Raw genomic sequence first — 24,701 nt, 5'->3', positions numbered from 1 at the left:
GGCTGTGATTGGGATCTGTAAGCCAAATGAAGGCCTCCCTTTTCAAGTCGCTTTTGGTCAATGTGTGTAAGGAGGCACAGTAGAGAGAGACTGCCAACAGGACCGCTCCATGGTATGGTTGGGCGGAGGGTTTCATTGTTCGTAAGAGAAAGAAAATATACAGTGACATCTGGATGGGTCCAGAGCAGAAAGAAAAGAAAGCAGGCTGGACTTGGCCCAGGCTATCCTCAAGAGAAGGGAGAATGGCTGGAGAAGAGAGATGGGGGGAGGGGGGGAAAGGGGCAGAGGGAGGGGGAGGAGGAGGGGACGGTGGGGTGTGGGGAGAGAGAGAATAATGAGAATAGAATTGTGTTGCGGGGTAATAAAGAGAGCAGGGATCTCAGGTGAGAAGGACCGGGATAGGGCTGAATATATAAGAAATACTTGTGATTAGGGACCACGCGAGCCTGGAGGCCAGCATGGGCTTTGATATGCAGCCCCAGGTGTAATGGCAATGGAGAGCCATTGTCCCAGAGGTAAGGGAAATCACTTCTTTTGGCAAATGGGAACCAGTTTCACAAGTTCTTGAGGAATCCTGGCTCTTGCCTAACTATGGGAAATCCTCCTGTAGTCCAGTTTGAGCTAGGTCTAGACTTTGGATGGAAATCAGTAGACCTGACATTTTGGAGGGGAGTGGAGTGCCCTTCGGACCTGACAGTCATGGGGCTTATCAAAGCAAAGAAAAAAAAAGGGGGGGCAAATATAATATTCCAGAAATGGCCCGTGACAAAGGCAGGCTGACCAGGTAAAGGGCTCCTCTGTCCCTGTGGGATTTCTCCTCAAGCTTTGAAACTAAATTTTCAGAGAATGGGATCATATGCTAACGACGATATGGCTGCAATTACTGTTCGAGGCCGACTAAATGCACCGGAAGGCTCACAGGAAAGCAGCCAGCACTGGTGCCTATGGGCAGCCAGCTCAAGGGTCGACAGACAGACAGAGCACCTGCCTGTGGGCCAGCTGCAACGGGCCAGCCTCCATTCATGCTTTTTGCCCTGTGTCCCTCTCCTGTTACAGAGAGCCCTGCTGAGGAAGAGGAGCAGTGGTCAGATGACTTTGTGAGTACCTGCTCCTGGCATCAGGAGGGCGCCAACCTGCTAGGGGAGACCTCCTGAGTGGGCTTATTTCTGAATCACGTGCTAATGGCTAGCTGAGCATTGCGGGGAGAGGGGCTCTGAAGGACGGAAAAGCCTCCTCCAGGCAGGTGACAGTGACCTCACTGACAGCTGGCGTGACCCAGTGCTCACTGCAAGCCCGGCTGAATACTTTATACATGTTCATTTGCTACCAACACAGCACTGGGAATTAGGTGTTCTAACCCCATTCTCAGAGCTCACAGACACACAAAACCAGAAGTAATGCATTAAAATAGTCTGTACTGATGGGCATACTTTGGACCTAAGCTCCCCACTACTCCCTAAACCTATGCAGGAGACCCCCCCCAAAAAAACCCCCACAATGTCCAAGGAGTCAATGCCAGGCTGGTACACACGTATAATTCCACCACTCGAGAGGCTGAGGCAGAGAGACTGAGAGTTCAAGGCAAACCTGGGTTACTTAGAGAGTTTGAGGCCAGCCTGGGCTATTTATCAAAACTCTATTTTTTTTTTTTTTTTAAGAGAGTTAATGCTAGGCACAGGTGCTACTCCAACCGTAATGGAACATTTGATTAACTTGCAGTTCCCAAACTCAACCTGGGCCTTCAGACCTCAGAACCAGGCTGTCAGCTAGCAAGGTACCTGCTGTGACCATCAGCCACACTCCTCAGGTCACAGTGAAAAAGAGAGACCTAGCCATAGTGACACTGGCAGGTGATGCAGCAGGGTGAGCTGTCAATCTTCTTCAAGTTGGACCTGTAGTCTGCAGGCCATCCCTCGACCCCGACGCGCCCCCCCCCCCGCCCATCGCCCCGCCCCGCGCAGCCACTACGGTTGGGAGCTGAGTCCTGCCAACGTGCGCGTGTGTTCTTCCACAATGTTAGCACTCTCTGACCTGTGTTTCCATCTGTAAGGGATCCTACACAGACCACACCTCCATCTCACGTATAAGGAGACAGGGCTCATGAGGACGGAACTGCTTTTGCTATTCGCGTGTTCCTCGGGGGCATGAGGACCCAGAATGCAGACTTCTAGGCCAGTGCCCAGAATCAAATCTGTGTTTGCCACCTGGAGTGGATGTGGTCTTTGAAAACAGCAGTTCCTCCTCCTTCAACCGCAGGAAAAGAAAAGAAAAGAAAAATAAGAGGAAGGGTGCTCTCACTGCGGGTCGCTTGGGCCTGAAGTTCCTCTCAGAACCCAGTATAGCAGAACCCAGAGTGCAGCGCCCCCTGCTGGCATCAGCTCAAGATGACACCTGCGGCAAAAGGCGGGAGAAGACAGTTTGAAAGAGAGCAAAAGGATGGGTGGTATATGGAAGGGTTTGGAGGGAGGGAGGGTATGAGGAAAGGGTGTAATTATATTATAATCTCAAGAAATAAAAGATGTAAAAACTTTAAAAGAGGGCATAGAGCAAAGGAACACAAAGTGAAAATTAGCCTGGAGAGTAGGAACTGACCTACCCTAAAGTTAAACAGCCAAGATAAACAAGGACTAGGTAAATGCCCCTAGGCATTATTTTTACTTCAGTGGCTCTCCACTGCAGATAGTATGAGATTTAGGCTTGTTCCTAAAGCCTTTAGGGCAGACAGAAGAGCCTTGTTATAACATCACAAGAGAAAGGAGACAAGTGTCCTGTCTCTGCGCTACAAAGTCCTGTGTGGTCCTGGCAGGAGGTGTGTGGAGAAGGTAGATCCAACCGGTCTCCCTCAGCCTCTGCTTTCTGTCCTCTGCCCCAGAAACTGCTCCTGCTTCCTAAGGTAGGGACTGTCCACCAGACGGCACCTGCGGAGGTAACCAAACACAGTGCTTACATTTGCAGGACAGTGACTATGAAAATCCAGACGAACATTCGGACTCTGAGATGTACGTGATGCCCGCGGAGGAGACGGGTGACGATTCCTACGAGCCACCTCCCGCTGAGCAGCAGACAAGGGTGGTCCATCCAGCCCTGCCCTTCACCAGGGGCGAGTATATAGGTAGGTGAGGCCTTTCCCATCCCTTAATGCCCCGTGAAAAGTCATCCTAGGCATTAGTACAGTTTCTTCTGGGAATTTCTTCTTCCAAGTCCCTGACACTTCTGAGGAGCCCACACAGAGAAACAGTACCCTTCAAGGATTTGAGGTCCACTAAACCCCTCTCTGCTCTGGTGCCACTTTGCACACAGGCCATCTGCGCCTGCCAGGGGGTGGGCATGTCAGTGAGCCCTAGGCCTGGAATCAAACTCTTGGACCAACTGACACAGCACAAGTCTGGCTTTGAGCTATGCCTCTGGTGGTCCAATTGGAAGCCTGGTGTGGTAGCACAGGCCTATAATCCCAGCTTGGGGTTGGGATGAGGCAAGAGGATCCCAGGTTCCCAGGCTGGGCAACTTAGCAACAACCAGTGTCAAAATTAAGGGTTTAAAAAAAACCCATAACAAACAAACAAATGAAAACCAGGCTAGAGTGTGGCTCAGTGGTTCTTACCTATCTTGTACAAGGCACCCGGAAGAGCAGTAAATCATTTCGGTTTCCCCATAGCAGGTGACTAGGTTCCCTGAAGGCAGGGATGCTCAGCGTGTTCATGACCATGGCAAGGCTTGCATATGTGCAGCAAGGTCATCCTCACTGTTGTCAGCAGTGTCCTGACAGGGTACCAGTTGCTGCTCGCTAATCTGTTGGGCCCTTACTCTGGCCAGAACCATGCTTGGCCCTGAGCTTTTAGCAGTGATCAAGGCAATATACTCTTGCTGTACTCTGTAGATTACAAGGTAGTGCTTTCTAGCCATGGCTGCTGCTGCTGCTGCTGCTTCTCCTCCTCCTCCTCCTCCTCCTCCTCCTCCTCCTCCTTCTTCTTAATATTTATTTATTATGTATACAGTGTTCTGCCTGTATGTACACCTACCTGCCAGAAGAGGGCACCAGATCTCATTATAGATGGTTGCGAGCCACCATGTGGTTACCGGGAATTGGACTCAGGACCTTTGGAAGAACAGCCAGTGCTCTTAACCTCTGAGCCATCTCTCTCCAGCCCTCTAGCCATGGCTTCTTAACCCTGCCAGACTGTGGAAGAGGGCTGCATCTTCACTATATGGAGGAAGGAGGGACTGCAGGCAGAGCGCTAACTGTGCCAAGGTCATATAGGCGGTGGAGCTTGGATGTGAGTGGGGCCTCTCAGCTTCCACACTGACATGCCTTGAGCCCTGCCCCTTACCCTCCCCACTGGATATGGTCAATTTTTCACTCGTTGCAAGGACCCTCAGAGGGAAGGGGCTGTATTAGGTATACACTGCAAACCAGAAACCACAATTCAATTCTTCAAAGCCTGCCTTCTGTGCTTTGCTACGTCTCATGGGTGTAAGAATAGCATTAAGAAGTCTATATAAACGCCAAGAGCAACAGACAAAAATGGCAGTGATAGGCTCAGCAAAGCAGGGGCCCTAGCGTGTGAGCACAGTCAATGTGACGTCAGCCACATACCTCCGACAAGGAAGAAGCAAGCGCTGAGAGAAAACAAACAAACAAACAAACAAACAAACAAACAAAACAAAACAAAAAACGAGCACCAAGAAAAGCTATAATGTCAGGGTACGGCAAGCAAGGTCATGTTACAGGAGGAAGCTGGACACCCAGCCTGCTACAAGCCACTGCACTGCCTAGGATAGGGAACTCCAGGGCATCCTATGCTATAAAAACTTCTGAAAATGTGTCAGTCCAATCAGAACTCAGCTCACAGAACATGGTGGTCCCAGAGCCATTTCTTAGGCAGGCCACGTTGCACTGTCTGCTTTGTCTGCAATTTTCCCTACCCCTACAATTACTCTAAGGTGCCTAGCATGATCTGGTTTAATATGAGGAAAGGACTGACTGAGAAAGTGTAACTGATGCAAACAGGTGAGGTTAGGGCGGCTAGAACAGAAGGAATCCAGATCCATCCGGCTTTGGAACCTGGACCCTTTCTCAGATACCAGCTGAGAGGACAGTCCTGGACAACACAGGCTTGTCTGGCTGCTCCAGGAGTTGCGGAAAGGAACTCCTTAGAATAACCTAGGAGACTTTTTAAATCCCATAACAGACTGGGTCCAGAAGTCCAGAATCAGATCCAGAGTGGGGCCACCACCTTTAAAGCCCCAGAGATATCTCTAATATGTAAATACAGCTGAGGAAAAACACTCTCCATCCCTGCAAGCTGCTCCGGCCCACTGTGCTTAGCAGAAAGTCGGGATCTCAGCTCTCCCAAGCCTGTAGGCTCTCACCACTCCCCAGGACCTGCTAGTTAGTAAGTAAACAGACAGTGCCCACTTTCCAGCCACCGGTTCCTTTCAGGACCACACTGATCCTTTGTAGTCCCGCGGATGCCTTTGGCTGTGTGTCTTCTGGATTCCCATAATATCCCCACAGTGAATGACCCAGAGCCTCTGTTGTCTTCTGTTTGCTCAAGATAATCGATCCAGCCAGCGGCACTCTCCGCCCTTCAGCAAGACACTTCCCAGTAAGCCTAGCTGGCCCTCAGCAAAAACAAGGCTGGCCTCCACTCTGCCAGCCCCCGCCTCTCTACAGAAGCCGCAAGTCCCTCCCAAGCCCAAAGACCTCCTTGAGGATGAGGTAAAGTAAGCCTGCTCAAAGGTCACCTGGGAGGGGAGCTGGAGTGGTCAGCGAACCAGGCCTGGAGTAGCCTCCCTTCCTCAAAGCCCTGCTGTCCTCTTGCCCTCCAAATCCCTCAAAGTAACATTGTGGGAAACTTGCTTTCTCTAAAAAGGCACATCGATCCCTTTTAATCATTTTCAGTTTTCCACAGAAGTGTGTTTTTTGTACTGGGTCTGTGCCTCTCCTACGGTCCCTACTATGCCTCTCAACGACCTTTACAATTCTTGCTTTCTGCTCCCCACCCCCACTCGCCCCCAAGATCCCGGAAACCTACCCCATTAAATTCCCCTCAGTCAATGCCGACCCCTTGGGAGTCTTATTCCCTTGGGATTGTTGCCTTTTGAACTGGCTAGGCTGTATAATGACAAGTTGGTCTGATGTACTTTGATGCTGATTAATAAAAGGCCATCACACCTGGGCAGGGCGAATGGGATATGTATGGCTAAGGTTCCTGGGCTGGGAGAGACAGGGGGAATGTTGGGAAGAGGAAAAGGTTGCGCCATCATGGGTTAGGTGGAGGTGAAGCACATGGCCGGCGTGGATGGAGACTTGGGCCAGATGAAGAACATTAGCAAGTATTTGGGATTATGGATGGGAGATAGCTTGATAGAAATTATTAGAAGCAGATGGCATGGGATTGGAGCAGGTATCCCATACCTGCCCCACTTTGGGAAGTAGCTTAGGGGATTAATATCTGCCCTGCCCCAGGTTAACTAAGACTATTTTAAAATATAACAGGTGTCTGTGTCTTGATTGATTGCTAGAGGGTTATACTGTCGTAATCATACATTTTAGGCCTGATAATAAAAATTACTAGGCCAATACTGATAATTTAACAACAATGATGGCTGCCCCAACCTAGTGGTTCTGGTTGCAATGGCATTTGGGTTTTAAAAACCACTTGGGGGTGGGGGTGGGGGGCACAGCCTTTAGACAGTCCTACAGGAAAGCGCTAAAGATAGTGCTAAGCCGGCACCAGACAGAATCTTAGCGAAGCGTCTCTGAGAAATCACTTGTTTGGGGTGCCTGCAGGTGATGGACCGTGTTGTGAAACGACCTTCATTTGTGCCTTTGTATAATTTCCAATCAGGAGACAGAAAAGAGAAACTTTAAAGCACAGTAAAGACAGATTCTGGGTCTAAATGCCTTCTGTGAGTTTGGGTAAGCCGGCCAACCTTCTAAGTCTGTCTTCTTTGGTTTTTTTCTTACTATTTTGATATTTATTTAATATATAGATATAGGTAGGTAGATATAGTTTTTACACACACACACACACACACACACACACACACACACACACACTGTTTCTATCATATTTAGATTTTTTGCAAAGCCACTTTTTAAATTTTTCCTGAACACTGAAGATTTCCTGAAGACTGAGCCCCATGGTAGCTTGGCTCAGTCAGTTGTGAGTGAATCCTGGTCCTTTTTTTTTTTTTTTTTTCATTTACCATGGGCTCACCGTTCCTGTAACGTATGTACATATCTTCACCCTGAAAGACTCCTCACTCCTGTCACCTCTACCCACTTCCGGGCTTGATTCCTGCTCTAGGAGACAGTGAAAAACAGATGGCAGCAGACTTGGGGGAGTGGTAGTTTCTCAGTCCTGAGTCTGTCTGTCTGTCTGTCTGTCTGTCAGAGAGGTGATGCTGTCTCTTTAGGGTGGGCATAGGGTAGTAGGGAACAATAGAATAAGAGAGAGAAAGAAGACAATAAGACTGACTCTCTTAGCCTTGGGCAAATTCACACAAAGATGTGAATATAGACATGACACCACAGGCTATGCCAGGCTCTCCGGCTATCCCAGGCTCTCCGGGCTATGCCAGGCTCTCCGTTTCTGTGACTAGGTAGGGAGGGAGTTCAGTGAGGGAGGCAGAGTTCCGCATACAGCATTCTTGTAGAGATGGCTGCACCTCAAGAAAGCCTGCACCAGTGGGAAAGAAGTACAGAGGAGGCTGTGTTCTTGAAGGATCAGGTGGAAAGTTGAGATCTTGAAAAGGTTGCAGGCTAGGTGTGGTGGTGCACACCTTTAAACCCAGCACTGCGGAGGCAGAGGCAGAGGCAGAGGCAGGTAGCTCTTTGTGAGTTCTAGGCCAGCCTGATCTACAAAAGTGAGTTCCAGGGCTATATAAAGAAATGCTGTCTTGAGAAACCAAACCAAACAAAAAAAGAAAAGAAAGAAAAAAGTAAAAAGAAAAAAAAAAGTTACAAAGAAAAAACAAAAGGCAACCAGAGTTCAAGTCCCGCAGAACCCACATTAGAAGGCCATGGGTAGCACAGCTTGCCTATCATCCCAACACTGGTGGAGACAAACAAGTGAATGAGTGCCAGACCAATGAGAAGCCCACTAAGTACCCAAGGTTCTTTTTTTTTTTTTTTTTTTGTGCACACTGCACCTGCACACAAGACTAAAGACGTGGCTTGGTTGTTACAGTATTTTTTCTAGCACGCACAAAGCACTAGATTCCATTTCCAGTACATAATGAGGAATGGTGGCAGAGACCAGCAATTCCAGCACTCAGGAGTCAGGGCTCATGTCATCCTTTCCTACAGAATAAGTTCAAGACCAAGCTAAGCTACATGGTACCCTGTCTTAGGAGGGGGAAAAAAATCTACAAAAAAGAAAGAAAAAGCAAAACCAACACACACATATATGTCCACAGACAGACACACACATGCACACAGATACACACACACACATACACACACACATACACACACAGAGAGAGACACAGATACACACACACACATACACAAACACACAGAGACACAGATACGTACACACACACACACACACACACACACACACACACCTTTTTCTAGTACTCAGCATCTTCTGTATCTCCAAAACTTTCTAATTTTTTATTTGTTTTGTTTGTTGTTATTTTGGATTTTTGCTTGTTTGTTTTTGATTTGTTGAGACAAGGCTGTCCTAGAACTCACTACATAGACCAGGCTGTCCTCAAACTCACAAAGATCTGCTTGCCTCTGCCTCCTGAGTGCTGGGGTCAAAGGCATACCTGGCTCTTTTATTTTTATTTCAATACAGAGTCTTCATAAACTGTCTATCCAGCCTTGAACTTGCTGTATGGCACAGGCTGACAAAGTTATGATCCTCCTGCCTCAGCCTCCCAAGTAGCTGAGATTACAGACTTGTGTACCATCCCTGGCCTACCTATATCTTTGACACATATCTTATAATCACTGAAGTCCTTTTACTGTTATGGAGGTCATGCCACTAGAGCAACCTATTTGCATTTAAAAGATCAGTTGCTAGCTAGGGCTGATGGTACATGTCTGTAATCACAACACTCAAGAGGTTGAGGCAGGGGGATCTGGAGTTCAAAGTCACCCTCAAATACATGGCAAGTTTGAGGTCAGCCTGTGATTAAAAAGAGAGAGAGAGAGAGAGAGAGAGAGAGAGAGAGAGAGAGAGAGAGAGAGAGAGAAAGAGACCCTGTTTTGTTGTTTGTTTTTTAAGATTAATAACTGCTTACATTACAGCTATGGTTTTATGGACTGTTTATGGGATAATGGAGCATATATGAGAACCTCACAGTAATGCCTGTGGGCTGTTTAAGGTGCAGACTGTGGTAGATCTTCACCATGGACTTTGTTTTGGCAGGTACTAATTTTGAACCATTGAAGTGCAGTACTGGAAATGTACATTGTATCTTGGAACTTCTTCCATCCTTGAACAAAAAAATTTGTTGGGATCAGATCGAGTCTTTTCTGTCATTGCTCTTTTGGAATAAAAACCATCTCAGCTCCAGAGTAGCATTTCTCTAAAGAGACCAGGTTCTACACAGTGTAGATAGGATGACTCCTGTTGAAGGCAAAGAAGAGATGAGAACAGCGACTAGCTGGAAAGAGGGAAAAACGAAAAAAGGAGTGAAGAGATGGAAGGGTGGGTTGCAGGAGACAGGCAGGTGGCTGATGAGTGCTTGAAGAGACTGGGTTCAAAGCCTGTATCTGCTGCCTTGTGCAAGCCATGTATTTCCTCTGTACCTCAGAGCTGGTGGTAGTACCTACCTGACAGGGCTGTTAAAATGGCCAAGGGAGAGGATGTTGTTTGGTTTTTGTTTGTTTGCATTTCTTCTCCTGGTAGCTTTCTCGTCATTCTACCAGGACAGACTAGAAAAGTCATTTTTAATATCTGGATAGACTGTGTTTTATCAGTATAAAATCTCCCCTTCTCTACATTTGTGGCCAACTGGTTGTTGACAAGGACCAAGAAGATTTAATAAAAATTTTTAAAAAAGTAGTTGATTTTTAAAAAGTCATAATGCTAGAAAAACTGTGTATCCACATGCAAAATGATGGAATTAAACCCTATGTCATGCCATATACAATATTAGCCTGAAGTGAATCATAGACCTAAATGTAAGATGTCAAACTAATGGGCTCTTAGAGGAAAAAAAGCCTAAGTATAAATCTCTATGGCCTTGAGTTAGGAAATGATTTTTAACGACACCAAAACATGAGCAGCAAAGGAAACGAAAATTTAGATCTTTGTGCCTGAAGTGTTGCATCAGAAAAGCCTGAGCAAGGTGCATGGCACATGCCTATAATCCCAACACTGGTACACCAAGGCAAGATGACTTCAGTTCAGTGCTAGTCTGTGCCACATAGACTAGCCACTAAACACTGGAGGAAAAAAAAATGCAAGCCATGGATCTTACACAGGACTTAATATCTAGGACATTCAAGGAGCTAATATACCATAACAATAAAAAGGTAAACAACCCAATTAAAAGTGGGAAAGGATATTAATATCCAAAGATATGCGTATGTACAGTAAGCACCTGAAGAGATGTTCAGAAGCATTCGCCAGCAAAGGAAGACAGACCCGAACTGCAAGGCACGCCTAACACCATGTTAGGTATTTTAGAAGCCTAGAGATTAGAATACTCAATCATTGGCTGAATACTGACGTAGTGGTCTGAGTGAGAGTAGCCCCCATAGTCTCTGGCACTTGAACACTGGGCTCCCAGCTGGTGGTGCTGTTTGGGGAGGTTTAGGAGGTGTGGCTTAGGTTTGGGAAGTGTGGCTTAGGTTTGGGAGGTGTGGCTTAGGTTTAGGAGGTGTGGCTTAGGTTTAGGAGGTGTGGCTTTGCTGGAGGAAGTATGTCACAGCGATGGGCTTTTGAGTCCAGTTAAGGCTCTGTTTCATGCTTGTGGCTAGAGATGCAGGCTCTCGGCTTCCTGACCCTGCCATCATGCCTCCTGCTTGCTCTTGTGGCTCCCCGTCATCATGGGGACCTAGCCCTCCGGAACCCAAAGCCCAAGTAAATGCTTCCTTCTGTAAGTTGCATCTGCTCCTGACGCTTCATCACAGAAAGTACAAGTGATATTATTCATTTTACTTAAGGGGCTTCGGTAGCCATGAGCTTAGCATCCATGGACCACAGTCTAGTAGACAAGCCCCTATAGAAACAATGGGTAACTAAATGCCAAAAGGCACCCCACTGGAAACTTCACCCAGTGCAATTTTATAGTGTGTGATTTGTAGCCCATTAAAGCGTTTATATAAACAAAAATCCTTCTTGCACAGTCAACTATGAGTGTACAGTGAGCATTCTCTTCATTCGTTTCTATGTTTCTTTTAGGCTGATTATGTGGTCCCTGTGGAGGATAATGATGAAAACTATATCCATCCCAGAGAAAGCAGCCCGAGCCCGGTGCCTGCTGAGAAAGGTAAGCATTTGGAGTTTGCACTGGGGAGCTCAGACTAGCAGGTGCTGCTCCTCTGTAGCCACACCCCCTTTGGCTAGGGGAGACTCTGCTTCAGAGCCTTTGTCCTTCTGCTTTTCACGGTTTTATAATCGGCTTATCAAATCACCAGAGCTATTATCCTCAGCTGCCTTCACTCAGAATGGCTCTCACTAGCTAACACTCGCAGGGTCGACTTACAAACACTGCATCCTGAGCAAGTCTGTGGAACAATGATAAAACAAGAGCTCTTGTACTCTGTATCCTGGCTCTTCAGCTCCACAGTGTCTCAGCGTATGGGACACTTTGTTTGTAAGTCCTGCAGGGGATGAAAAACGCTGTCACAAACACATTGTCTCTGATCACAGGTGGAAGCAGTGCCCTTTGGAAAATATAGACCAGGCAGGTGGTGCCTCTTCAGATGACACGTCCCATTAATAGGCGGGAATAGAGAGGACTGTCAGAGAGGACTGTCCTCAACTCTGCTGGCTTTTGTTTTGTTTTGGTTTGGTTTGGTTTGGTTTGTTGGTTTTCTGAGACAGGGTTTCTCTGTTTAGCCTTGGCTGTCCTGGACTCAATGTGTAGACCAGGCTGGCCATGAATTCACAAAGATCCACCTGCCTCTGCCTCCCTGAGTGCTGGGATTATAGGCGTGTGTCACCAAGACCAACTCTCTCCTGTTTTTCATAACAATTCTCTCGTGTGCTGCCTGAGCAGGAGCATCAGCTTTAGGACTAAGCCACCTAGTGCACAAAACAACACCTGCACATCCCCTCTCTCCTGCCCTTAAACCACCTCAAAATCCAAGAGAAGCTGTGTATAAGAGGGAACAGAGTAGTGACTGATTGGCACCGCCATGTTTGGGTTTAATATACTTTGGATTAAAACGAAACAAAGCTTTCGAGGCCTTTACCCTCTTTTGTCTCCCAAGCCTCCAGGTGGGCGGTACTCTAGTCTGGTACATGCTTTAGTAGGCCATCTTTATTTCACACCTTAAATTACTAATGCATCCATCCCAGAGCTGCCCTGTAATTTCTTTGGATGGTTTGTGTGATTGGGGGAGGAGGGTGTCACGAATCTTTGCAGACTCTCTGGTTTGACTATCTTTCTCTCTACGAGAACTTTCCTCAGTGGAGCGTGCCTGTAACCACCCTGTGTGTGTGCATATTTGTGTGTTCCAGCTCCCATGGTGAACAGATCAACCAAACCAAGCAGCTCCTCAAAGCCGGTGTCTCCTTCTGGAAATGTCACAGGTACAGTAAATGTGTGGTTTGGTTTTGAATCTGTTCAATATATATATATATATTATATATATTATCATACATGAACAATCATCCATATCCCCAAGTGTCCTGATAACTGGGAACAAAGTCTTTGTCTCGTCCGTGCCCACAGGCTCTCTGGTAGTGGCCTGACCTCTACACACTAGCCTGTAAAATCATAACCCTAAATGTGATGGACAAAAACATCCCCAGGTGGTGCCAAGTATCTCTGAGTTGGGATTAACTTCTAGGTGGTAAGAACCACCAGTTTAAACAAACCTGACAGCTCAGTCCATAGGGACTTATCTCCAAGTGAGAATTTGGAAAGGGTAAAAACCTCTGGATGGTCTGCAACCTTTGTCAAGAGAGAGTACATAAAATCTGTATTTCTGAGCTGTCTCTGAGTTGGTATGGTTAGGGTTTAGCTGTGGAGTGCTTTGGTGGGTCCCCATGGCCAATGTATGCTGCAAAGATCACACCATACAACATATCTCACGCAAGAGATTTATGGGGCAGAGAGTGGCAGGAGTGGCCTGCAAAAGGTTGTCTGAGAGCAGGGACATAAGAGAGACAAGGAGTGAGAGACAGACAGATAGACAGACAGACAGACAGACACAGAGACACAGAGAGAGACAGAGAGGGCCATAATGGCAGGGGACAATTTAAAGGGTTGGCAACTAGTGGGGGTGTAGCTGCTCTGCTGTCTCTAAGGACAGGCCAGGGGAGCACCCGATTTCTCTAGCAGGTATCATTTAAAAATGTTGGTCCTTAAAAAATAAACCCATGCCAGGGAGTGGTTGCCTACTCCTTCGATCCTAGCACTCAGGAGCCAAAGGCATGTGGGTTCTCTGTGAGTTTGAGGCCAGCCTGGTCTACAGAGTGAGTTCTAGGATAGCCACCGCTATTACATAGAGAAATCCTGTCTTGACAAACCAATATTAATAAGTAAGTAAATAAATAAACCCTTGAAAGCTATAAATTCCTATAAATGTGAAAACTGAACTCCACACTAGTGCAGCCAAAATTGTTGCAGAATTGCTAGGTAATATGTTTTGTGTACATGCTCAGAGTACAGGATGCTACATGCTCTAATAATAGCAGAAAATAAGAGTTTCCAAGAATGCTTGCAAGGAGCTGGAGCCCTGGAGTTTAAAGTGCTGAGATTGGGGTGGAGGGGTAGGAAAAACAGAATGAGTGTTGAATGTGAACCTGAAGGAGAGTGGTGTGCAAAACACACACAGGGGCTGGGCACTCACAGGGGTGGGGGGGGGGGGGGGGCGGGCGCACACGGGGGCCAAGCGCTGAGGGGGTGGGCGGGCACACTAGGGAGCAGGGCATGCTGAAGCCTTGTGAGTTCCCAGCTGAGATAGTAAGCAGCAGTTGATACCCCAGCCTGCACCTTTCAAACAAGCAATTCTTGCTCAGGACGGATAGAGACTGAAGCTGATTTTATTCCCTGCTACTTTTATGCTTTTCGCACATTGTCCATCACACTTCTCCCCTAGAGCGTCCCAACCAAGAACTGGGCTCTTTCAGAAAGGAAGGTAGATGCCAGGGTTGCCACCACTGGTGTCATCTTATTGGTGTGCTCCTTGGTCTGGCTGCACACAAGAGAGCAGAAGGGCCAAGATGATGAATAGAGGAGTCCATCCCCATTCTCCCTGAACAGTCGCAGAAGCACCTTCCTTCCTCTCCAGAGAGGCAACAGTGATGACTCTGACCTGCGCAGCAAGCCCCAAAGAACAATATGGAGTCTTGACTGAAGAGCGAAGAGCCTGCCTGGGCCGCAGCTCAGGTGGCCCTGCCACGTTGCCCTCTCTGAGCCTCCATGTGGCATTAGTGAGGTACAGACAGCACATTTGCAACCCCTTGTACTCTGCCAGCACCCAGGGACACTGGGGTATCTGTCACAAAACACTAATAACAATCCTGTTCACTAAGCCTTTATGAGTTACAATTTGAATATTATAAAACTCTCCCATACTAGTATAAAGTCAGTGATTCTTATGAGCTGTGATGTTTATAGTAACACATTATGTAACCTTGCCACAGATCACTTTTAGAACGTTTCCATGCCCACCCGGTCCCCAAGGTCCCTTATGTCCGTCTTTATATAGCCAGTGCTATTTCCACTCCCGGCTCTAGGCAACCGCTTGCCTGCATTCATTGCTATACACCTGCTTTTGCTGGCATTTCATATAGACAGGATCACTCACTATGTGGCCCTGAGCATCTGGCTCTTTCACCTCACTCTAAGGTTTTTAGCCATCAGAAATCTTTGCTCCTTTCCCAACACTACTGATTCTGGCTGATTCTTCGAAACATCGGATTTATCAGACCACAAAAACTGAATTATAACATGAGTGTCCCCATTTCACAGAGCACCTGAGACAGTGTTTGTCAGAAGTCACCCAGCTAGTTTGATGACAGGGAAGTAACTAGAATGCTATCTTCCTAATATAAGACCATGGTGGATTTTTAAAAATGTATTTGTCAGGGGACAGGACATGATCATGCCATGGCTCACAAGTGGAGGTCAGAGGACAACTTTGTCAAATTGCTTCTCGCCTTTCACCATGTGGGTTCTAGCACTGAACTTGCGTCCTTGGGCTTGGTGGCAAGCACTTTTATCTGGCCCAAGAGCATGGGTTTTGCACCGGCACCACACTCTGGTACCTCAGAGCAGAGCTGGAAGGCTCTCCTTCTGTCTGATGGCCAAAGCTATTTATGGAGAGGAAAGGAAGGGAGAGTTGGTTGGCATGCTGTTGGGGACGTGGAGAAAAAGATAGCTCGGGAGAAAAACCAGCCAGTGGGGTAGGGCTGAAGTCTGACTTGGACCTTTTATCTGCTTCCTGCTTTTTCAGACATGGTTGCCTTTGCTGCCCTGAGTTCTTCTGTATGAACATGAGTGGCTACCTTGCACGATGTCAACCTTAATGTTTAGTTTTACTCAGCTGTTAGATGATCGCAGTGGGACTCACACACCGTGGTTGGATGGCATTTTGGTTGATTCTCCTGTGATGTGTATAGCTTACTGTATGTGAGGGGGCACAGTAATAAAACTGCCGATGTGACTTTTTTATTGTGAGTAAGAGAGAGAAAATATCCAGAGGGACCTGGCAGAGTCCAGAGCAGAGAAAAAAAGGAGCAAACTGAACATGACCAGGGCTGGGGAAGTGGAAGAGAGGAAGAGAACAATAGAGATAGCGAGCGAGAGAGAGAGAGAGACAGACAGACAGACAGACAGACAGAGAAACAGAAACAGAGAGAGAAGAGAGAAGGAGAGAGGGAGAGAGACAGACAGACAGACAGACAAACAGAAACAGAGAGAGAAGAGAGAAGGAGAGGGGGAGAGAGACAGACAGACAGAGAAACATAACATAGTATAAAGAGAGAATGAGAGAGAGAGAGAGAAAGAGAAGAGTAGATAGAGGATATTTAAAATCGCAAATGATTATCAATAGACAGAGAGATAAAGATAGTGTGTTGCGCATAGGGTGGACAAATCATGTGGATTATAAGGAGGATAAATAGCTGGGGGGAGGGAAGGTCCTGGATGCCAGTGTGAACTTTGAAAGGTGTAACAAGTACTTGTGATACTGAGGGAGCCTGAAGGCCTGGAGAAGCAAGGGAAATGGCTCCTTCTGGAAGACAGGGGGTGGTGTGGGGGTGGAGGACAATTTTACAAGTTCCTGAGGAATACTGGCTTTTATCTAACTGCCAGAAATCATTTTGTAGCCCAGTTTGAGCTCATCTCTGGCTATATGGACAGTCTGAGGCCTGACAGTTACAGATGTGCTTTCCTTTCTTATATGTTTCCTAAACTTGCATCCAAGTTAGGTAAGCCATAGGTAGAAACAGTGCTGGAGAAGGCACAGCTCCCTGGGATGCTGGACAAGGCACAGCTCCCTGGGATACCAGAGAAGACACAGCTCCCTGGGATGCTGGAGGAGGCACAGCTCCCTGGGATACCGGAGAAGACACAGCTCCCTGGGATGCTAGAGAAAGCACAGCTCCCTGGGATGCTGGAGAAGCACAGCTCCTTGGGATGCTAGAGAAGGCCCAGAGCAATCCAGACCACCCACTCTGCTTTGCCAGTAGGTGGCACTCAACTCAGCAAGTGTGTGAAGAAGAGTAGTTCCTGTTCAGAAGTCAAGAGATTAACCCTGTGGCCATGCTTTCTAAGCCCTTTCTCTTCAGAGTGAGATGCATGAGGACAGTATGCCTCGCCTTCCAGGTCTGTGGCTGGGTATGGTGGCGCACACCTTTAATCCCAGCACTCAGGAGGCAGAGGCAGGTGGATCTCTGTGAGTTCGAGGCCAGCCTGGTCTACAAAGCAAGTCTAGGACAGCCAAGGCTACACAGAGAAACCCTGTCTTGAAAAACCTAAATAAATAAATAATAAAATTTTAAACAGTAATAATAAAATAAAATAATTAATCAAACCACAGGGCCTGTGGATACCTTCCCAGAGACCAGGTCTTCAGCACTACTTGATTTCATGTAAGAAGACAGGCATATAACTATAACCCCAGTCCTGTGAGGGCTAGAGACACAAGGGTCCCTGGGACCTGCTGCCTGCCAGCCTAGTTCCAGGTTTAATGGAAGACCCTGTCTAAAAGGAATAAGGCGGGATACTGGGACAGGACCCCTGACATCCTCCTCTGTTCTCTCCACACACATGCATAGGCACATACATGCATATACACCCACACACACACAATGTTTATTCAGGTCAGTTTGATCCGATAAAAAGTCTCATCACGGGCCTTCTTGTCTTACTGAGAAGCAGCTGCCCATGTGGGGAGTCTATCACCCCTCTCACTGCCTTCTTGATGCTTGTCTGTTTTCAGCTGGGCAGGTGGGGAGGGCACGAATACAAGGCCAAGGTGGCTGGGTCCCTTCTATGACTTCAGGAAACGTCATGTGGGCAATGGCCTCACGCTTGCCCAGACTTGGCCATGAGTGAGTGGACTTGTTCTGACCTTCGTGAGGAGCAGACTGACACTGTGCTCAGTGTGCTGTGCATGAACAGGGAGGGCCATGTGCCGGGAATGGCTTGAGCCCTGAGTAACTCCAGACACCTTTGCTGAGCATGCCTGCACATTGTGCTCAGTGTGAGTGGGAGTTCTTGGCTCCCTCTCAAAGGAACTTTTGTGTGTTTTCACTGAGCTCCCAGAGCCGGGGTCCCTGGACTTGCCCATGAGTTTAAAGAGAGGGTCTTCCAGGAACTAGAGTGACAGTTTAACCTAAAGCCTGTGTCAGACTTTATATGGTAGCATTTTTCTTTGTTCATCTGTGTGTGTGTGTATGTGTGTGCGCGCGCGCGCGTGTGTGTGTGTGTGTTTGCGTGTGTGTAGGCACAGACATTCGGGTACATGTGCACATGGAGACCTTAGACTGATGCTGGGAATCATCGTCCTCTATCACTCTTCTACCTTATTTATCAAGGCCCCTCAATAGAACTCAGAGCTCATCGATACGGTTAGTCTTGCTCCTAGATTCCTCTGGCTTCCCACCTCTACTTTCCAAAACTGGCACTATAACCAAGCTGCCACACCCACCTGGCATTTTCATGAGTTCTGGGGATCTGAACTCTGTTCTTCACACTTGCATGGCAAATGCGTCAGCCATCAGACCATCCCCCGGCCCCTGTATAGGCGTGTCAAATTTCTCACCCAGTGGTTCGCCCCTTAGCTTCGGTGCCCCTAGAGATATGTATGCACTTCACTAAAAGTAATGCAAAACACATGTGTCTCAGAAGGGCTAGTGGCGCAAATACAGCCATCCCCGATGACAGGACACAGTGACTGACTCATGTATGTGCTATGCAGGTCGAAAGAGTGGGGTCTGGGACCCCAAGTCTTCTTTTCCCACCGCACCATCCCCACTGCCACGAGCTGGGTGAGTACTGATTGGGGACAGTGGATCTCCAAGGTCTAGGTGTGTGGGATGGGGGGACCCGGCTTCCCCGCAGACTCCTGTTAATTCTCCACTCCTGTGGCAGTCTTCATGTTGGGCCAGAGGAGCTGCCCCTGAAATTGGAAATGAGGTGCCCTGCCTCCATAGAGTAGGTTTTAGATAAGTTATGAGTTCATCAGCTCACTTCGATTTGCAAGGCACCCCAGCTTTCAGCACCCAGCAGCGCTGGGATCCCCAAGTAGGGTTCAATCTTTACCTGTCTTCTCCCTGATTTCATTTGCAAGGACTGCATGGCCTATAAATGTGGCCTGGGCATCAGAGCATGCATTAGGGTGTTTGGTGGGACAAAGCTTATAGGACTTAAGGTGGCGTTGAAACTGCTGGGTAAGTATTATGACATGTTCAGTAACACCATATTAGTGACTTTACTATTGCTGTGATAAGACACTATGACCAAAGCAACACATGCAAGAATTTAATTTGGGCTTAGTTTTAGATGGTTAGAGTGAAGGAATAGTGGAGAACTTATATGTCCTGATACACAACCATGAGGCAGAGAGGAGAGGGAGTCTGAGAATGGCACAAGTCTTTTGTGACCTCAAATCCTGCCCCCGGTGACACACTTTCTCTAACAAGACCACATCTCCTCACCCTGCCCCAACAGTTCTATGTACTAAGAACCAAGCATCCAAATACATAAGTCTACCAGGGGCATTCTAATTCAAACCACCATTTAACCCATACGCAGATGCTGGCCCAATAGTTCATTATAAAGGCATACTTAATACCTAGAGAGTTGGCTCCGTGGTTAGGCAATGCACTTTCAGAGGACTTGAGTTTGATTCTCAGAACGCGTGCCAGGAGGCTTACAACTACCTGTAACTCCAGCTCCAGGGATCTGACAAATCTGACTACATGGGCACCTATTCTCACACACACACACACACACACACACACACACACACACACACACTCAATTTTAATAAAATAATCTTTCTTTAAAAGCACACTTAAATATGTATAAATCTGGCCTACATGGTTACAATCTTAATTCTACCCCAGTGGAAACTGAAATAAGCCTTAATTTCAGAGCTTCCTTCCTGGCTTCACTTTGAGCAATTATTTAGTCTTTCTGAGCCTTGTTTCATGATCTCTAAAATGTGATAATAATAGAAAAAAATTGAGACGTGGCCTTATTATGTAGCCCTGCTGGCCTGGAACTTCCTATGTAGGTCAGGCTGGCTGCCTGCCTCTGCCTCCCACATGCTGGAATTAAAAGTCCATACGACCACATACAGCTTCTTGTGGGCTTTCATTTTTGTTCTGTTTCTTTTGTGAGACATTGTCTCACTATAATACTTTGAAAAGTCATTTAAGTAATCTTTGAGGAGCTTAGCCTAGTTGCAAACAGACCTCTAAAGACTTTTGATTATTATTAGTACTCATCCCCTATACTTCAGCTCTCAGACTAAAAATGAGAATGTGCAGTGGGGAGGAAGAGAAAAGAGTAAGCAGCTGAGAGAGGAAAGAAGAAAGAATTCAAAGCAAACTCCAACAAGAAGCATAAAGCCTTAGCAACACTGAAGTCCAGGCTCCATTAAAGCTAAGATAAGTGGGAATGTTGGCACAGGTCAGAAATCACAATGGCTTTGAACTAGTTGGGTCTTGGATCTCTTGGAAGACAGGCATTAGAAAACAGTCATCTCTAATCCCTGCACTGGGGAGGCAGAGACAGACAGATCGCTGTGAGTTCGAGGCCAGCCTGGTCTACAAAGTGAGTCCAGGACAGCAAAGGCTACACAGAGAAACCCTGTCTTGAAAAACCAGAGAGAGAGAGAGAGAGAGAGAGAGAGAGAGAGAGAGAGAGAGAGAGAGAAAGGAAGAAAGAATTGCCTTGATCGTGGTGTCTCTTCACAGCAATAGAACACTGACTAAGAAGACAGCCAACCCTCTCCATCTCTTGGGAGGGTCATCACAGTTAAGTCCTCTGTTCGTCCCTATTTGTCCTTCACTGGCAGTCATCCTACCCACTGCGCTCACCTTATGGCTTAGGACATGGTAGTTCCACTTCATCTCCCTTGCCTTTTAACCAGGCTAATCTTTTATCCCCAGGAAGAAAGCAGCTACACCACTGACGTCACTGAGCACAGTAAGTTGATTCGGCCCTTGAAAGTGCTTCCCTTACTTAAGGTTGCCCATGCATCCAATTGTGCTTAGCAGGCTTAGCAACTGAAGCCGCTGCCCAGACAACCCACAGGAACTTCTAACGGTCAGGTAGCTGAGAAGGTACCTGGTCCTTGCTGGTCCTTGCTGGATTCTGTTAGCCTCCCTGAGTGTGTGCATCAGATGACAGAGGATGTACGCATCCATGCATCCATCATTGCAGAAAGCGCCTGTCCACTTCCTGCCTGCCTGACCCCAGAGCAACTGGCTGACAGTATGCATCAGATAAATAGCCACAGACTAAGCTCAGCTTCTGGCCAGAGCAGGGTGATCCTGGGACAGCCCGTGATGCAAGGCAGCCCAGCTGAGCATGAGCTTATTCTAGAACCTGACAGTGATGATCACTTCGGATACACAGAAGGTGGGACCATGAGACCAAAGCCATGCGCCAGATGCCCACTGCACAAGCTGGCAGCTGCTAGGAAGGTGGTTCACAATGCCCATCAATACTCTTGATAAATAAGTGATGTACCCACAAGGGACCGCTCCTCCCATGAGACAAACTCATCCAATTTTCAATGAGTGAAAAGGTTGGGCAGGAATCTGCTTTAGCTTTGGGATTGTGATTTAGAACAGTCGTAAGAACTCTCTGCCAGCATATTGATTGTAATATTGCCCTGACTTTTATCTTCATGTTCTGCTCTGCTGACTGTCTTTGCTTTTTTTTTTTTTTTTTTTTTTTTTTTAACCCCTTAACCCAGGCTCCAGTTGCCCCTCCCCAGAATGCCTCAAATGGCTGTGAAGGTAAATGCATTTACTCTGAAGGCTGAGCATGTATGCTAGAAGTAATTTTTCAATTGATGGTTTGCATATAAACCCTTAATTCTGAATTGCTTTCTTTATTCATGAGCCAGCTTTTACTAGAAAGCCAACCCTTCTAAAGGGTTGTAGTTGTGAGCAGCAGAGTTAGCTCAGGAGGCTGAGCTTAGCAGGCAGGCAGGGGCTGTGGAGGAGGCTGCAGCCTGCCTGCAACCTACCTATTGCAAATGGCTGCCGCCAGCTAGAAAGCAATACGCTGGCGCTATGCATGACCTTAGAGCCACCTGCATGTCCCAGAACTAACAGCTTAGACAAGGTAATGGGTTTCCAAAGCTCTGTTTATTTAAAGAAGTTCTGTTGCTAAGTGTTTAGAGTTCAAATAGTACATCTTCAAATGCTTCTCTGCCTCTGTCTCACCGGAACTCACAAACAAATGTGCTTTTTTTTTTCTTTTCTTTTTTTTTAATAATCCCACTTAAAAATTGCATTTGAAAAGCATGAATGGGGACAGGAATGAGAATGTAAGATCCATTCATGATGTCAACATAGAGACGCTGAAGTCCTGCCCCCACGCAACTCCACACATGAGGGCGCCCTATGCTTCATCTCAGTACTTGTCCTTTGGCCTCGTCCTAAGTCAGTGGCTACACAGAGCATGTGATGTCCCTGCTCATGGGACAGTGGCTTTTTTTCCTTTCTGAGCACTCATTGCAACTCTCATCTCTGCTTTTATTGCACCACTAGGGTCTGTCCGTCCCCCCCAACCCCTCCCCTGGCGCCCCCGCAATTCTATCTTCCACTTCTTTCCTTTCCCCAGGCTGTTTCTACCCCCACCTCCTCCTCTGCTGTCCTCTGGTCCTCTGTCCCCCTTTGAAGTTTTTCTGTTCCTGGACATCCCGTGCATGTCTTGCTTGTCTTTCCAGTCTCTCAGCCTGATAAGCAGGAATCCTAGTGACCTGAGGCCTCTGTGCAAACTTTAAGGCATCAGGAGTTTCCAAAACCAAGTTGGACTGGGCTGCTGGCATGTTCCCTGCTGCTTGGAAATCCTTGTCAGGGCGTCCGTCCGTCCCGTCCTGTCCCGTCCCACAGAGGGGCTTAGCTGGCTGCTTCCTTTGAACTCACTCCAAGAGGCTAGGCCAGGGCCACCTAAGGCCAAAGGGAGAATGTGATGTCTTTTGCCCTGGGGAGGAGACCTCAGGATTGTGAAATGAGAAGGGCAGACAAGGAAACCAGGCACTTGAGACTATGCAGGGTTTTATTTGGGCAGGTGGATGTTGGGGCATAGGGGGCACACTCTTACACACACTTACAAGCTGGGGTGCAGGTTGAAAAGAAGTTTCCTTTTTCAGCTGGCATTTGGCTATTGCTTGGGTGACCAGTGACTAGTCAGGTAAAGAATCCAAGATGACTGACAGACACACAGACACTCATGACTGGGGGACCCTAGGGCAGGAAGTCAGGAATCCAGAGAAACAACCTACTTGTGTTCTTGTATGCTAGTGGGTGCAGGAAAGAAACTGCTGACATGACTGATCCATAACAGGGTTAATATTTTTATTGCAGATAGGAGAGAAAACAGGCAGGCATCTGGAAATGTCTAAAGCAGAAAGAGAAAGTGGACTGAATATAGCCAGGGCTCTGGAAGCAGAAGACAATAGTGGAGATAATGAGATAACGAGAGATAGAGAATAGAGCGCAGCGAAGGGGAGTAGAGAATAAAACAGTGGGATTAGCCAGGTTATAAGAATAATGAGCAGCTGGGCAGAGAATAAAACAGTGGGATTAGCCAGGTTATAAGAATAATGAGCAGCTGGGCGGGGGGGGGGCGGCAGTCTGTGAGCTGGAGGGAGTTTAGGATAGAGGAGGCAGTCAGAAAGACGAGGTTGCTAGCGTGGACTTTGGGATGTGTGACAGGTACCTGTGACACTGAGGGAGCCCAGAGGCCAGAACTTTACTCTCCTGATAGGTTCCACAGGTATCCGCATGACTCCTTTTGGCGGATAGGAACCACTTCCACCAGTCCCTTGGGGAATGCTGGCTTTTATCTAACCACCAGAAATCCTATAGTCCAGCCTGAGCTCATTTCTGGATATTTGGACAGTCTGAGAGAAATTACTGTCATTATGGGAACTGTCACAGCCCAACCAAAATGGAGATTTTAAAAGATAGCAAGGCCCCATCTGACAGAATCAGGAGACAACGGAGTGTGGTCAAAGCTTACGGCTGCTGGAACCTAATGTGTTTCCATTGTGCTCCTTTGGGAATTTCTGAGCTTTAGAGAACTGAACACTAAGCTAGCTTGACGGTTCAAAATAACCTGCCACACAATTGACATAGCTTTGGAGTCCAAGGCTCTCTGAGCACCAGTGCACGGACGTGCATCGCTGACAGCAATTCTCGCGGTTTCTCTTTGAAGTTCCTGTGACTTTTGCTTTTCTTTGTCTCACTAGTAAAGTTCCCTATGATCTTCAACAGTCATTTCTTCTCCCTCCCTTCTCTCTCTCTCTCTCTCCATCTCTCTCTCCTCTCTCTCTCTCTCTCCTCCCTCTCTCCCTCCGTCCTCCCTCCCTTCTTCCTTCTCCTCTCTCCTCTCTCTCTCTCTCTCTCTCTCTCTCTCCTCCTCTCTCTCTCTCTCCTCTCTCTCTTCTCTCCCTCCTCCTTCCTCCCTTTCCTCTCCCCTCTCTCTCTCTTCTCTCTCTCTCAGGCCTTTCTGTGTAGCCCTGGCTATCCTGGAACTCACTCTGTAGACCAGGCTGGCCTCAACCTGAGAGATCCACCTGCCTCTCATCCCGAGGCGGGATTAAAGACACGAGCCACCACCACCACCCGGCTTCAACAGACATTTCTTAAGTTCCATGTTTATGCCTATTTCTTCTACCCTTCCTCAGAATATGCTGAGATCCAAGTAGTATACACACTGGACGGTAACCTAGACTTTGATTCAATTCACTTTTCAAAAGGAGCACATCATTCATAAATCCCAAGACTTTTCCCTTTCCTCAGCAGTAGGTTACTTACACTGCATTTCCTGACTAATCAGGACACAGGAAGGCATGGTAACAC

At 47.4% G+C, this 24,701-nt stretch overlaps 1 protein-coding gene across 1 annotated transcript in view; it reads left to right on the top strand.

Moving 5' to 3' along the window:
- Blnk (B cell linker) overlaps positions 1-24,701 on the top strand; it is a 69,087-nt gene that overhangs the window by 27,731 nt on the left and 16,655 nt on the right. The window contains exons 4-11 of the mRNA XM_051146537.1: positions 1,057-1,097; positions 2,956-3,112; positions 5,556-5,719; positions 11,370-11,457; positions 12,654-12,725; positions 18,569-18,638; positions 20,769-20,805; positions 21,581-21,623. Coding sequence (XP_051002494.1) covers positions 1,057-1,097; positions 2,956-3,112; positions 5,556-5,719; positions 11,370-11,457; positions 12,654-12,725; positions 18,569-18,638; positions 20,769-20,805; positions 21,581-21,623 — 672 coding nt within the window. The remainder of the gene's footprint in view (positions 1-1,056; positions 1,098-2,955; positions 3,113-5,555; positions 5,720-11,369; positions 11,458-12,653; positions 12,726-18,568; positions 18,639-20,768; positions 20,806-21,580; positions 21,624-24,701) is intronic.

This window comes from Acomys russatus, chromosome 5 (genome assembly GCF_903995435.1).
Source record: "Acomys russatus chromosome 5, mAcoRus1.1, whole genome shotgun sequence".
Classification (NCBI taxonomy): Eukaryota; Metazoa; Chordata; class Mammalia; order Rodentia; family Muridae; genus Acomys; species Acomys russatus.
Note: the sequence above shows the minus strand (reverse complement) of the source record. Positions and strands in the feature narration are given on the sequence as shown.